At 45.2% G+C, this 14,518-nt stretch overlaps 1 protein-coding gene across 1 annotated transcript in view; it reads right to left on the reverse strand.

The window, feature by feature from the left end:
* Arfgef3 (ARFGEF family member 3) overlaps positions 1 to 14,518 on the reverse strand; it is a 145,707-nt gene that overhangs the window by 42,581 nt on the left and 88,608 nt on the right. The window contains exons 11-14 of the mRNA XM_021221143.2: positions 11,765 to 11,877; positions 10,123 to 11,021; positions 1,031 to 1,197; positions 115 to 280 (exon numbers count right to left, since the gene is read on the reverse strand). Coding sequence (XP_021076802.1) covers positions 115 to 280; positions 1,031 to 1,197; positions 10,123 to 11,021; positions 11,765 to 11,877 — 1,345 coding nt within the window. The remainder of the gene's footprint in view (positions 1 to 114; positions 281 to 1,030; positions 1,198 to 10,122; positions 11,022 to 11,764; positions 11,878 to 14,518) is intronic.

The raw sequence follows: 14,518 nt of genomic DNA on the forward strand, positions 1-14,518 counted from the left end.
TCCTGGAACCGTTCCTCACAGCCCGTTCAAGCATGTGCCATTTCTAAAAGGGCCCAGAACATCAGCTTCCCCCCATCTACTGCGCACTCGATGACCTTGGCATTACCCACTGACCGGTGAGCATGGTGATGAGGGGAAGGCTGTTGTCCTCAGGGCTGCCCCAGTAGCCAGCTTCTCCCAGCATGTTTCTGTCCAGCACCTGATGGTACAGTTCCTCAATCCAGGCCTGGGAGAAGACCATCAGCACGCCGCTGGACTGCACCTGTTTCATGAACTCTTTCTGCAGAGAGGCCAAGGAAGGGGACCGAATGTACACTCTCGTGAATAAACAGCCTCCCACACTGCTCCCCCTTCCCACCCTAACTGAATCAGAGCTTTTCAATTGGGGGACGGGGTAAGGATAAAAGGAGGCGGGGGGGGGGGGAAGCTGGGATGCAGCCCAAGCTCCACACAGGTGTATTATTTGTGACATCATTTGACAAATAGCCTGTGAAAGGACCGGGATGCCACACCTCTCACGTTCTTGGTTTTGGTTGTTGGGAGGGTTCTCACCTGAGTGACTGACTACCTTCCATAGTTTCTTCTTTTTGTTGTCCCAGTAGCAGCAGGGAGTATATGTGCCCAAGGAAGACTTGACCTACACTCTTACATTGTCATCAAGTAACACTGGAAGGTTATATTTCATTCAAGAAAGAAGCGATCATTGATTCCTTCCTGCAATTCATGACTTAGACTCCCAAACTGACGTCAAGGAAGCAGTTTGTTAAGCCAAAGGGAGCCAGCCACAGGATAGTCAACACCATCCTTACTACACACCTTACAAAAGGCATGAAATACGCAAGTGATGACCGTGTGTATTTCACATTCATCCTCTCCACCCTCCAAACCTGCCCAGGCATGGGTACTGCAGGGCAGGGGGACACAGAACACACTGGCCAGTTTCACCCTAGATACCCGGCACTTGGCTGCACAGTGACAGCTGACGTCATTGCTTGTCCAGGGGAGAACCCACGCCAGAGCTCACGCTCACCATCATGCCTGGTGCCACGGTTGGTCGCTTCCGGTAGTAGTCGCCGTGGGAGAGCTTCAGGTTGAGCAGTAGGGCACAGTGTGCCGCTGTGTACAAGCTGTCCGCATTCATCAGCATCTGGAAGCTCAGGCTACTGCCTCCATCAAAGCCAGGAGAGTGCATCATGCCTGTGAGAAGAAATGAAGGCATCCATGGGGCTCCCACAGTGTGCTAGAACTTGCATCTGGAGAGCCAGGATAGATTCCAGCAATAGAAACCCCACTGTGCAGAACACTTCTAAATAGTGCTGACTGCTAGCTAGCGCACTCACAGGACCAGATGCATTTTGTAGCATATCAGGAAGGGCATGTTCTGGAGTTGATTTCCCTTCTCTCTCTCTCTCTCTCTCTCTCTCTCTCTCTCTCTCTCTCTCTCTCTCTCTTAATGTCTGTGAGTACACTGTAGCAGTACAGACGGTTGTGAGCCTTCATGTGGTTGTTGGGAATTGAATTTTAGGACCTCTGCTTGCTCTGGTCAACGGCTCCCTCAGTCCCTGCTTGCTCCGGCCCAAAGATTTATTTATTACGATACATAAGTACACTGGAGCTGTCTTCAGATGCACCAGAAGAGGGCGTCAGATCTAATTGCAGAGGGTTGTGAGTCACCATGTGGCTGCTGGGATTTGAACTCAGGACCTTCCTTCGGAAGAGCAGTCAGGGCTCTAACCCACTGAGCCATCTTGTAGCCCTGGAGTTGATTTTTTACCACTGGATCTCTAGCTGTTAATTAGCAGTGGTGACTTGGGTAAAGCCCTTTGAGCCCTCTATAAATTTCTTACGGGTCAAAATTTCCAGATGCTTTCCATGACAACATAAAGCCATTCAATCTCATCTGCTCTCGCCTCTTGTTTTCAACTTGCTTGCTATTTCTTCCCACTCCTGTCCACGCCTGCCTTCGTCTCCTAGACTGTTGATGATTTATGCTCAAGTCAGCTTCTCAGAAACCTTCCCTTTCAGTCCCATAGCTTCCTTCCAGGTTACACAAACTGCTTTCTTACCCTGTACATACTGCTTTCTTACCCTGTACATACTGCTTTCTTACCCTGTATATACTGCGTTGATGCCACTTATTCTACTTAGCATTATATTGATAGTTTACATAGGTGTAGGCATGCATATGTGTGCAGACAAGCAAGTATGTGTGTGCTTGTGCGTGTGTGTGTGTGTGTGTGTGTGTGTGTGCGCGCGCGCGCTAGGGATTGAAGCCAGGTTTCATATACACACCAGGTCGATGCTCTACTTGCTAAGCAACACCTTTACTTCTTGGCTTTTTGTGACAGGCCTCATTAGGTTGCTCAAGTCAGTGTCATACTTATTCTTCCTGCCTCAGCCTCCCAGGCACGGAGATTACAGGCAGCAGCCACTCTTATCAACCTGCACATTTGGTTATGGTCTGCTCTTAGCATTCTAATGCAAGATCTGAGAGTGGGTGTGGCTACTGTTTTGTTCATTAGAGACCCTCGGGTGCCGAAGATAGTGCCTGTCACAGAGCAGGTTCTTAAAGGTTGTTTGATGCAGGAGTAAAAAATCCACATGGTGGATCAGAACCAACTCTAGTCACTTACGTAAGGCACCTAAGGCAGCACTTGGGGCCAGGGGTGTTGTCACACGCCTGCCTCTCAGCGCTCAGGTGGCTGGAACAGGAGTCCAGGTCAGCTAGGGTTTCCTAGTGAATCGCAGGCAAACAGGGGCAATGTAAAGATCTTGTTTACATAATAAAAGTGAAAGTAAATATTCACAAGCTGAGCATGGTGAGGCACACGGTTAAGCCCAGTACTCAGGAGGCAGAGGCCGGAGGATCTCCGTGAGTTCAAGGCCCGCATGCTCTACAAAGCAAGTTCCAGGCCAGCCAGGATTGCACAGTGAGCCACAGTCTCAAATGAACAACCTAAAAACAAACAAACAAACAAAGACAAAAAAAAAATCTAAATACCAAATGACTGTCAGAGTCAGTCATTATACTCTGCACCATATGCCTTGAAGAACTGAGAGCAGGGTTTGAACATGTGCTTGACCAGCAGTGCTAACTGCAGGATTATTCACAGTAGCCAAAAGGTGAAAGCAACCAAAAAAAAAAAAAAAAAAAAAAAAAAAAAAAAAAAAAAAAAAAAAAAAAAAACAAACCCCCAAAAACAAAAAACAAACCTTCTAGCCGGGCGTGGTGAACGTGGTGAAGCACGCCTTTAACCTCAGCACTCAGGAGGCAGAGGCAGAGAGGCAGAGAGGCAGAGAGGCAGAGAGGCAGAGAGGCAGAGAGGCAGAGAGGCAGAGAGGCAGAGAGGCAGAGGCAGATGGATTTCTGAGTTCGAGGCCAGCCTGGTCTACAAAGTGAGTTCCAGGACAGCCAGGGCTACACAGAGAAACCCTGACTCGAAAAACAACAACAACAACAACAAAAAAAAAAAAGAAAAGAAAAAGAAAAAGAAAACAACCACATGTTTAGCAAGGAACAAGTGGGTAATCAACTGCAGGGGACATATAAAATGACATATTAGTCAGTGCTGTAACGCAGATGAACCTTGAGAACATTCTGCTACATACAATAAGTGAGATGAAAATGATAACTATGTAGAATGCGCTGATGTGCACTGCCTAGATGGATACGTTTACAGAGGTAGCTAAGTATTAACTGGGAATTGGAGAAGAACTCATGTCTAGTTAGAGGCAGAGCTCTAGAAATGGTCCTGAGGGTTGCACAATACAATAAATACAAGTTGTGCTCATTTGTACATGGAAGATGATTAAAATATCAGTTTAGTGGTATATGTTTATTCCTAGCAAAATTAAAAGAAATAATGACATAATATATCAAATAGGGTCATCTAGACATGGGGCATATAGAACACCCTTTAAAGCAGCCAAACTGATCTCCAAGGAGGGGCTTTTGTGACCTTATTCTGCTGTCTCTCCTCCTGGTTGGACATGAAGGGTGTATATGCAGCTTGGCCAGTGAGGCCACCTTAGTTGAAGAAAACTTTAGTATGTCAGTCACTGTGAAGCAGAGCAGAGAAGAACAGAGTGTGCCCAGGCCCTGGGTCACTGAGGAACTCTGAATGGCCAACCTCAGACTTAATGGGAAAGAGAAATATGAATCCTTCTCCTTCAGTAATCATTGAGTCTTATAATACCTGCAAACACATAAGCCTAAAACACCAAGACAGACAAACATAATTACTTAGTCTAGAACTAATTTTTTTTTTACTTTGAGTTCCACAAAGACGTTGAGGTAAACGTAGATGGCCATTTTGGGGGTCGTTGAAACCATAGCTAGCCGCTGAAGCTAGTAACAGTGTCCTTGTCTTCATGCTTTGGATTTGCAAGGCTCGGACCTCTTCCAAAGACCGAGACTCGCTCCCTGAGGGGCAGCGAGAGGAGAGAGCAAGGCAGAGACACGAGGGTGCTTAGCTAGTATGGGCTGCAGTGTAGGGCTTCCTGTGTCCGCAAAGACCTGTGGCGTTGTAACGAACACAGATGGAGGTGCGCAGGGAGTCCCAGCTGGGCCAGAATCTTCTGCCTCCAGGCTCGCAAGTACACAGCAAGATTTATGGTGCCCCAGTAGCCAATGAACTGGGTCACCAGGGCTCACTGGAGTTAGAAGTCGTCAGAGTCCCTCCGTTTCAGATCTTATATAAGCTCCAACTTTGGGGTTGATCCTGCCATGGGAACCATCAGGGAAGTAGAGACTAATTATCTTGCTAACTAGGAATCTAGAGTCAGAACTGTTAAAACCTAAAGAAACAGCCATTATTTTTTTTTAAAAAAAAAAAAATCTGAGATTTAGATTTTACTGCTTTATCTCGTAAAATTTGATAAAATTATAAATACCCTATCATCAGCAGTCAGCTTTGCATTCAGTCTCAAGCCCACTCGGAACCACTCATCTACGGGAGAGCCATTCTCACGTAGGTAGGTGACCTCCTACCCGTTTCTGGGCACGGATGGAGATGCTTTCGGTCCTGAGAATCCAGTTAACCCAGATGACACCTTGTTCTGTGCAATATTAAAAAGGTACTTCGGAAGCAGTTATGGATCAGGTCAAACACTGTCTTAGAAAATCCATTTGTGTGAGTACTTCCCAGTTCCCTTACAAAACACCATAAGCAATTTGGCTTGAAAAAAGAAAAAAAAAAAGACTATTTATTCACTCAGCTAGAGAAGTTCATGCCAGTGACATAACCAGCAGTCTGGTCATAGGTGTCCCCGGGCAGGAAATGTTAAGTGACTGGTTCAGTTAAGAGAGCAGAGGCCAGATGACAGAGCAAGGGAGAAAAAAGGTTTAAACATTTTAATATATAAATGAATAATTAAAGATCTGGGGTGGAAGAATAATGTCAGCTCAAAATAACGACGTATGAAAAAGCCACGAGGAAATATGATACTTGGTAAGGTAATTAAAAATTAAAATCAATAACAAACATATGTTTGAACAGAGGTACCTTTGTGTGGTGGGACAAGTAACTCCCAGAAGCCATTGGTTATTAAAGGAAAATTCCAGTGCAGAGGGTGGACTGTCTTGCTATGAATAATCGGTCAAAAAGTCTCAAAGATCCTCAAACAATACAAACAATTGTATTAATTGAGTTAATTGCTCATCAGAACTAGAGGGTAAGATCCTATTGCTGAAGTCACTACACAAACTGGTCTCAGGACACAGAAAAATCAAGCTGGAACCTGACTAGACACTTCTTCCCTTCTGGGTATCACCGTGGTGGTGAAAAGCGTTCATAGGTGGCGCTATTCCGGTTGCTTTGGGAGAACTGACACTCACATCATTCTCAGCCGTAGACTCTGCAAGCCATACTACTGACGGACTGAGATAAGATGTACCGTTAGCACGACACAGGCAAGAATCCTATGGTAACCAACTGCTTCCTAAGTGAATTTAAGGCCTATTCCATAGGGAGAGTTAATGTCTGAAACTATTAACCTAACCAATATAAGTGGCTGAGGAAGTCAAAGGCCCTGATCAAAAACCAATTAGGGACAAGGACCTCTGGTGTTTGGGCATGCAGATTCCTGATTTGGTGGGGTCAGATTAATTCAAAGCATTGGAACCAATCCCCAACACTTTGGTGGTTGAATGACCCTTTCACAGGGGTCACGTATCAGATATCCCACATACCAAATATTTACATTACTACTCGTAACAGGAGAAAATACAGTAATGAAGTAGCAACAAAAATAAATTTATGGTTGGTGGTTACCACAACATGAGTAAAAGGTTGAGAACCACCAAACTAGAGTAATCTGAGAAAAGGGACCCTCAATTGGGTGAAAAAAAAAATCCTGTATAAAATCAGTCAGGAAGCAGGCAAGCCTGTAGGGCATTTTTAAAATTAGTGATTTGATGGGGTAGACCCAGCTCATTTTGGATGGTGCCAACCTGGTGGTCCTGGGTGCTATAAGGAAGCAGATTGAGCAAGCCATGAGAAGCAAACCAGTGAGCAGCATCCTGGCACGTCATCTGCAGCAGCTCCTGCTTCCGGGATATTGCCTGGTTTGAGTTTCTGCCTTGGTTTTCCTTGGTGGACTGTGATTCAGGATATGTAATCCAAATACAGCCTTTCCTCCTGGGTTTGCGTTTGCTCATGGTGTTTCGTCACAGTATTAGAAAAGTAACTAAGACAAGTGCTAATCTGTGGGCCTGGACACAGCGATGTAGACGATAAACTGAGGGTGCGTTTTCCCCATTTGATCGATCAATAAAGAGCCACTAGCCAATGGCTGGGCAGGTAGACTGAGGAGGGACCTTTAGATTTGTGCAGGCTAGGAAGTGGGAGAAAGGAAGACAAGAGAGGATCGTCATGACCTTGGGGAGAAGGATGGGATGTAAGAGCTGCAGGAGAGAAAGCCAGCCAGCCATGTTAAGAATTTGGGTAGGTGGCCACTAGCCACTTCCCCTATTAGGGGAAGGTTTAGGAGTCTCAGGAATACCAGAGGGGAGTGTTTGCTAACAGGGGAAGGTTTAGGAGTGCTCAGCCTTTGAGCTAGTCACAGCATGTCAAAAATTAATTAATGAGTATGTGTCTTTCATTCGGGAATCCAAAGAGCTCCTATGCGGGAGGGCTGGGAGTGGGACCTGTCGGGAGCCGAGCGGTGTAGCTAAACGTGCCAATATACCAGAGGGGCAGTGACCGACAGGTTGAGAGCCACTGCTCTGCCCTAGTTTGTGTTAAGCTGACCTAAAACTAGTCAGTATAGTGCTGCTCTCAGCCACAGTTAGAGAAGCTTCCTTTTACAGTGGCAAGCAGTAAGTGTAAAAACCCCTAACTTCTGAGAATAAGTGAAGGTTGAATGCTCAGCTATAAGCAGAAAATCAACACCAGTCTCTCCAAGGCTCAGGGGACATCAGGGAGCAAGTGACAGAAAGACCACAAGAGACAAAAGAAGGGAGGATGGGTGTGAAACCGACTTTCTGGCTTGACGCATGTACGAGCTGGGCTTTGTCAACTTCACACAAACCTAGAGTTAACTTGGAAGGGTAATCTCAGTTGAGTAAATGCTTCCATCAGATGCCTGTAGGGAAGTCTATAGAGCATTCTCTTGATTAATTATCGATGTAGGAGTCACATCCACCGTGGGTGGTGCCGCTCCTTGGCACATGGTCCTGGGTTTCGTAAGGAAGCAGGCTGGGAAAACCGTGGCGAGTGAGCCAGGGAAGTAGTACTCTTTCACAGTTTCTGCTCTTGTTTCGGCTTTGGGTCCCTGCCCTGACTTCCCTTCATGAAGGACTGTAAGCTATAAGGTGTAATAAACCTCTCCACAAGTTGGTTTTTGTCACACTTATCAAAACAATAAAAAAACCTAAGACAACATACTTACTGCAGTCTTGGGCTTCAAAATTTGAAGAAGATTGAACCCACCAAAGTTCTGTCACAGAAAGGGAGGTTCTCACTCCTCCCTGAGGATTTATATTATGGTTGGTGGCAGGGAAGAAAGTAACCTTCTTCAGAGGTCTAGTTACTGGTGAGATGCCCATAATCCCATAAACAAAAGCGTCTCCCGTTCTCTCATATACAATCCTACGGAAATCCATTGGCTCACACCCACCAGCCTCCCCAACCCCATGCCTACCCTTAGGCCCACTTCTACAATTAGGGACAAAAGAAAGAGGGAGAGGATCATGGGTGAAGGAGATCAGTAGGAGGGAAACAAGGGTAGAGGGGGTGAACACAATGAAAATACATTAGGTACATGTATGAAAATGCTGCAATTAAGATATGATAATAAAAGCGCCACAAAGGTAGATATCTGGCTTACGACTCAGGTTGTCTTTACGGTCTGAGCATCTCCCTGACGCATTGCATAATTATAATTTCAAAACGAAGACTGTGTTTGATTTTTAGACATCCCTCCCCCATACACACAAGGGACTGAGGTGCGTATTTTACCTATCAAAGCAGACCTGGCCTCCAGGTCCTCCCAGCATCCCTCAGTCCCTACCTGGCATACCCTGCCCCCAACCCTGAACTTTCCAGCCCAAGGGCAGGGCTGCCCTTCCCCCAGAGGCTCCTCCCTGCATCATCCAGACATTTTGGTCTCTCCCCCTCTCTTCTCTCTCTCCTTCTTTCTCTGCACGTGTACTCTTTCTCTCTCTCTCTTTCCCCCTCCCTCCACTTCTCTCTCCCCATGGTGACTTCTCTGGTCTCAGTCCCTGGGGCCAGTGAGCTCAACTGAGAGCAGCTTCCCAATGAAGCTGTCTCTAGATAACCTAATCTGGCTTGAATTAGCTCATCTTGCCAGCGGAGAAATAACCTATCAGACTGTTACCATATAGCATTACCATTTTCCAGAGACTGAATCATTACCATAACCGGTGGTGTTGGGCTCTGAAAAGGCAGCTGCTCTAGACCACTGATACCTGATGGACTATCTCCCTTGGCACCAAGGACAGCGAGACCGAGTAGTCCAGGATGTGGAGCTTGTCTCTGCATCATAAACCTATATCCATAAGTCTTCTAGACCTTTACTCTCTTCAACAGAAGAAAAGCTAGCGTTTACTGACACGCTTTAAGCTAGTGGTTCTCAGCCTTTCGGTTGTGCCCCCTTAGGGGGTTGTATGACCTTTTCAAAGGGGCTACATATCAAATAGCCTGCTGAAAGGCAACAGAAACCCCATCTGTCTATATTTAAGGAACCCATTTGTCTTCATTTAAGATCCAGGACTGATTTAAAAAAAAAAAAAAGGTCATAAGGCACCAGTTCTCAGAACAGACCATAAGTCCCAGAAACTAGGCCATGAGATACCAGCTCTGGGTCTGGACAGATGGCTCAGCCGTTAAGGGCACTGACTGTTCTTCCAAAGGTCCTGAGTTCAAGTCCCACCAACCATATAGTGGCTCACAACCATTCATAATGAGATCTGATGCCCTCTTCTGGGGTGTCTGAAGACAGCTACAGTGTACTTACATATAATAAATAAATAAATCTTAAAAAAAAAAAGATACCAGCTCCATAGAATCTAGAACAAGATCATTAACCCCCCCCCACACACACACACAAAGAACAGCCTGGAGATCACAAAAATGGGGAACTGTCTTATCTCAGGATGGACCCTCTGCCCTGGGCAGCCCTATCGCATCCTATGATAAAACATTGAAGACCTAGGAATGCAGACCACTGACCACCTGTGACCCCCAGCACCTACCAATGAACTTTTAGATTACTTAATCTCTCTGGAGAGTTCCCCTAGTTCCCTGTAAGAAGGCCTGTGTGCCTTTGTCTGGGGTTGCCATTTCAAAAATGCTTGACCCCCACATGCCAGTTGTTTCTGTTGAATAAACTCTTTGTTTTTGCCAACTGAGTTTGGAGCCTTCCTTCTGCGATTTTCGGACCCTTACACTACATATCGGATATTATGATTCATATCACTAACAAAATTATAGTTATGAAGTAGCAATGAAAATAATTTTATGGCTGGAGGAACTGTATTAGGAACATGAGGAAATGTATTAAAGGGTCACAGCATTAGGAAGGTTGTGAACCACTGCTTTAAGCAGTTACACGAAGGCACAACGCTCTAAATGTTATTGTGGCAAAAGTCAGTCTACAGACCTGAGCAGAAAGTAGAGGCAAAGTTCTGAAGGGCGGAGTCCACCTCTTCCACACTGGACAGGGACAGGAGCCGGGGAAGGAGGCCCTCAAGGGACTGTACAAACAGTCGGGCGCTGTGCTGGTCTGCCTCCTGGTTCTTTAGCAGTTTGAGAGACAAAGCAGCGGTTCGGAGGGACCGATGGCCCATGTAGTCCCGAGGGGTCTGTTCTTCATCAGCCAGTGAACAGTTGTCTGACCCAATGTCCGACACATCAGACCTCCCCGAGTCCTTTTCTGCCGCCATGGAATACTGATCACAGGAATCAAATTCAGTCCTCGACAGGTCTTGGTCATCTACGCTGAAGTTGCTCTCACTATACCTAGATCCGTAGGACCTTGTCCTGCAGTCCACTGACAGGAAGTTAGTGATATCAGGGTAAGGGACTGTGTGGCTTCTCTGAACCACATCGGGCTGGTCTATGGCCTCAGGTTCCGACCCTTTGCCCATGGTCTCCTTGCCTTCCTGAATGGCTGGTGACTTGAGCCCATTCTTGTGGTCCTCTGGTGTCGTCTGACCCAATTCTCCTTCCAAGGTCGTCTGGCCTGTGTCCGTGGTGACACTGATGCTGATGTCAGGGCTCCTCTCGTTGCCTGACTCCCACGGCGTGTGCTCCGAAGACAGTACCCTCCGCTGCCAGCGGAAGTCAGCCTCATTAATTTCCATGGAGTCCCGGCTCGACTCGGCCCCATCCCTCAGCTCTTCAAGGCGCAGAAGCAGCTGCTGAACTTGAATGTCATTCAAGCCTTTCCCTTGGCTGAGTTCATCCAGAGCCCCAAGCAAGGTGCAGACACAGGACACAGCAGCGTAGCAGGCTTCGATGCCACCTTTGATGCATGCTTCTGTCATGCCGTCCATGATGCTAAACAGTGTTCAAGACAGAAAACAGCAGCCAGGCGTGAAAGATCAAGAAATGCCCCCAAATATACAAGAATTATTAGCTTGGCCAACTGCATGGTATTCAAAAGAGATAGTCTAATTGGCATAACTTGCATAACATCAAGACAATAAATGACTCAAACATGCTCAGGTTGGGAAAAACTCCAGATAAAGTTCTCCACCTAAAACCATATGCCCTCTCGGTTGGCTAGCTTTTCTGGGACCAGGTAAAAATTCCAGAAGGAAATATGTTGTTCTATTCAAGAACAGACACCGAGAATTTTATTTTTGTGTTATGTTCAGACCTTCAAATAAAAACAGTTGCTGTGGCTAAGAATCATAAAGACATTTCTGCATAAACAGATTCTTGCCAGATGTATGCCACTACTACTTGTACAAATAACACTAAGTTTTTCTATGGAAGCTACTTGCAATGGACTCCTACAGCTCATACTGTAAATCAAAAAATTCTTCTCTTTAATAATTCAATGGATAGTTTTTTAGATGTTTCAGCGTGTAGATTCAGTTTTAAGCCAGTTGGAAATCAGGCAAGTTGTAAGTAGAATAAATTAATATGTTTTATGTGGCTTGTGGGTAAATAACTAAATGTGCACACTTTTAAATGTAGATTCATCAAGAGTTTATGAATTTGGGGTTAAGAGGCAAAGTCTTCAGAGACGCAGTGTTGGACTACCAACACGTAACCAGAAGGGAAGCGGAACATACAGTTTGAGAAGATCCAAGTGAGACTTTCTTTTGGAAATAGATCTTTTCCTTGGTTCAGAATCAATAGAGCTTGGTCCTGCCAAGTCGTACAGACGCTGTGGGCTCCCAAGTATCTTTAGAAAAAAAAAAAAAAAAAAAAAAAAAAGGAGAAAAATAACAGAAGAGTTGAGTATCACAAAATCAAAACAAGCCAAACCAAACCAAAAATACACCAAATTTTAGAATCACAAGATCAAATAAACAACGTGCTTTTCTTTAGTGAAGGACATAACAGGAGAAACGATTACCAGGCGGAGGCTCTTTTCTCAGAAATACTTAGAATCAGAAGAATCTCTGATTTGGGGGCTTGACTTTTCAGATTTCTGGCCTATCGGTACCTATGCAATGAGGTATTTTCCGGGTGAAACCTGTGGTGTTCTGAATGACATATCATCTGTAGTCTTGGGCACTTACATCCTTGGTCCTAAATGGTAGTGCTGTTTGGGTAGGTTTAGGTGTGGCCTTCACTGGGGTGGGCGCTGTGGTTACACGAGTGATGATGCCTTGTCCCTGGTCCCCCTACGCTTGCTTCCCTACCTACAGCTTGGGGTGTGGCCTCTCAGCTGTTCCTGACACCAAGATTTCTGTCTGCTGCCACAATTCCCTGCCACAATGGGCTCTTATCCTCTGAAACCATAAAGCCAAATAATCTTTCTTTTCTGTAAGGTGCCTGGTGTTCTGATACAGCAATAGGAAGGAACTAATATAGAACCCAAGTTAAACATCAAATTTATTTCCCATACAACTTGTATTTTTAGCCTGAAGGCAATGTTACACGGAATTTTTAAAACTTTGGTGCATGAGGGGTGTGTGTGTACCATCGTATTTTCTACTTATGGAATTATGGAAGTCCTGAAGAGACCTCTGCACTTCAGATTTTGGACTAATGATATTAAATGTACATTTTAATACAATTAATCGAAGCTACAAAATACTTAGGTACAAAACAGAATGTGATACACTGGTATAGTCACTGGGTTGTACAATGGCTCTCTATAACTTCCTCACATTAGGTCACTTAATTAGCATCTCGCCAATTTCCATCCCTGCATCCCCCAGTGACCGCAATTCTATTATCTGCTTCTATGTGTTCAGCATGTTTGGAATTCACATATAAATGTGATCAAGTGGTACTACTTTCTGTACCTGACTTATTTCACCCACGTTGTCGCCGAGGACAGGGTTTCCTTCTCTCTTGGGATACATCACTATCCCAGCATTACTATTTTGACTATATTTAGTTTACATCTTCTCTGGCCCCAGTCACTGCGTGTTGTAATAGTACACTGGAGTCGATGCATCACTAAACGACTGTAAGTGAGGCAGCCTCTGCTTGCTATGCTACGGGCCATCAGTTGACATGTTCTTCCAGTGACTTTTCTTAGAGTTCTTTAGTTCTCCAGTTCCTTCTGGCATAGCTGCAGAGATGGGAATGTTAATGAGACTCCTTACATGTCTTTGGAGTCATGCTTCCCCCAACCCCTTTTTTAAAAATAAATGCAGACTATACAATTACTAGTAATAAAATGTTCTTTTTTATAGGGATGGGTTTGGCAAGGTGAGGCAACATGGATATTTCTATAGAATGTTATTTGAGGATTATGGAGTTGGTGCAGACAGACATAACTAACTCCCAGGACGGCAAGTTTTACGTGGTGCCCCTCTTTGTACGTCTCTGACATTTTCACATAGGTTCAAAGTCACCGAGTGTGGGAAAAAGCTGAGATCCAGAAACAACAAAGAGTGGTGTTCTAGATCTTTCTCCATGCTTAGGAATCTGTGGACTGTTCATAAGTGCTGATATCTGTTTGAAACTATCTTATGTATTCTATCTTTGCGGAAGAGTTAAACTATAAAATATTATCTGAAATGGTGGTTTTATCTAAAAAAAAAAAAACCTGGCTGAGAAAAGATGAATTTTTAGCATTTGAGAATGTTACAAGAGTCTACATTAGTTGTAAGTTTTAAAGATTTTATTTGGTTTGTGTGTGTGTGTGTGTGTGTCCCCACAGGTATGCGCACATGTAAGTGCAAGTGCTCACTGGTGCCACAACTTGGCATCAGATTCATACTCCACTAGAGCTGGAGTTATAGGCAGGCTGTGAGCTGCTTGACGTGAGGGCTGGGGGCTGACCTCTGCCAGAGCAGCGGAAGTGAGTTGCTCTAATCTGACCTTTCCACGGTTGAACACTTCATGCCCTCTTCACATGTCATCAAGGCCACCATCAACTACCAGAGCTTCTCTTCCTCTTCACTGACTGTCCCATGGTCAACAGCTACTGAGTAACCAGAAATGTGAAGCTGTCCTTCACAATCTTGGAACTTTCCAGAGCGCTAATCTGATTGTGTGCTCTTCAAGCCAGGAGATATCTCTGAAGACAACTTTTTGAAGGTTGTTTAAAAGTCTGTTGTTGTTGTTGTTGTTGTTGTTGTTGTTGTTGTTGTTGTTGTTGTTGCTGCTGCTGCTGCTGTTGTTGTTGTAACCCAGACCCACCTTCTCTACAGGGGCAGGGGCAGCTCTTCTATCACCTCCCTCCATTTGATGATCCGGGGTTATAAGGAGAGGCCTCATGGGTTATAAGAAGAGGCCTCATGGGTTATAAGGAGAGGTCTCATGGGCTATAAGGAGAGGCCTCATGGGTTATAAGGAGAGGCCTCATGGGTTATAAGGAGAGGCCTCATGGGTTATAAGGAGAGGCCTCATGGGTTATAAGG

The sequence above is a fragment of the Mus pahari genome, chromosome 21 (assembly GCF_900095145.1).
Source record: "Mus pahari chromosome 21, PAHARI_EIJ_v1.1, whole genome shotgun sequence".
In the NCBI taxonomy this organism is placed as follows: domain Eukaryota; kingdom Metazoa; phylum Chordata; class Mammalia; order Rodentia; family Muridae; genus Mus; species Mus pahari.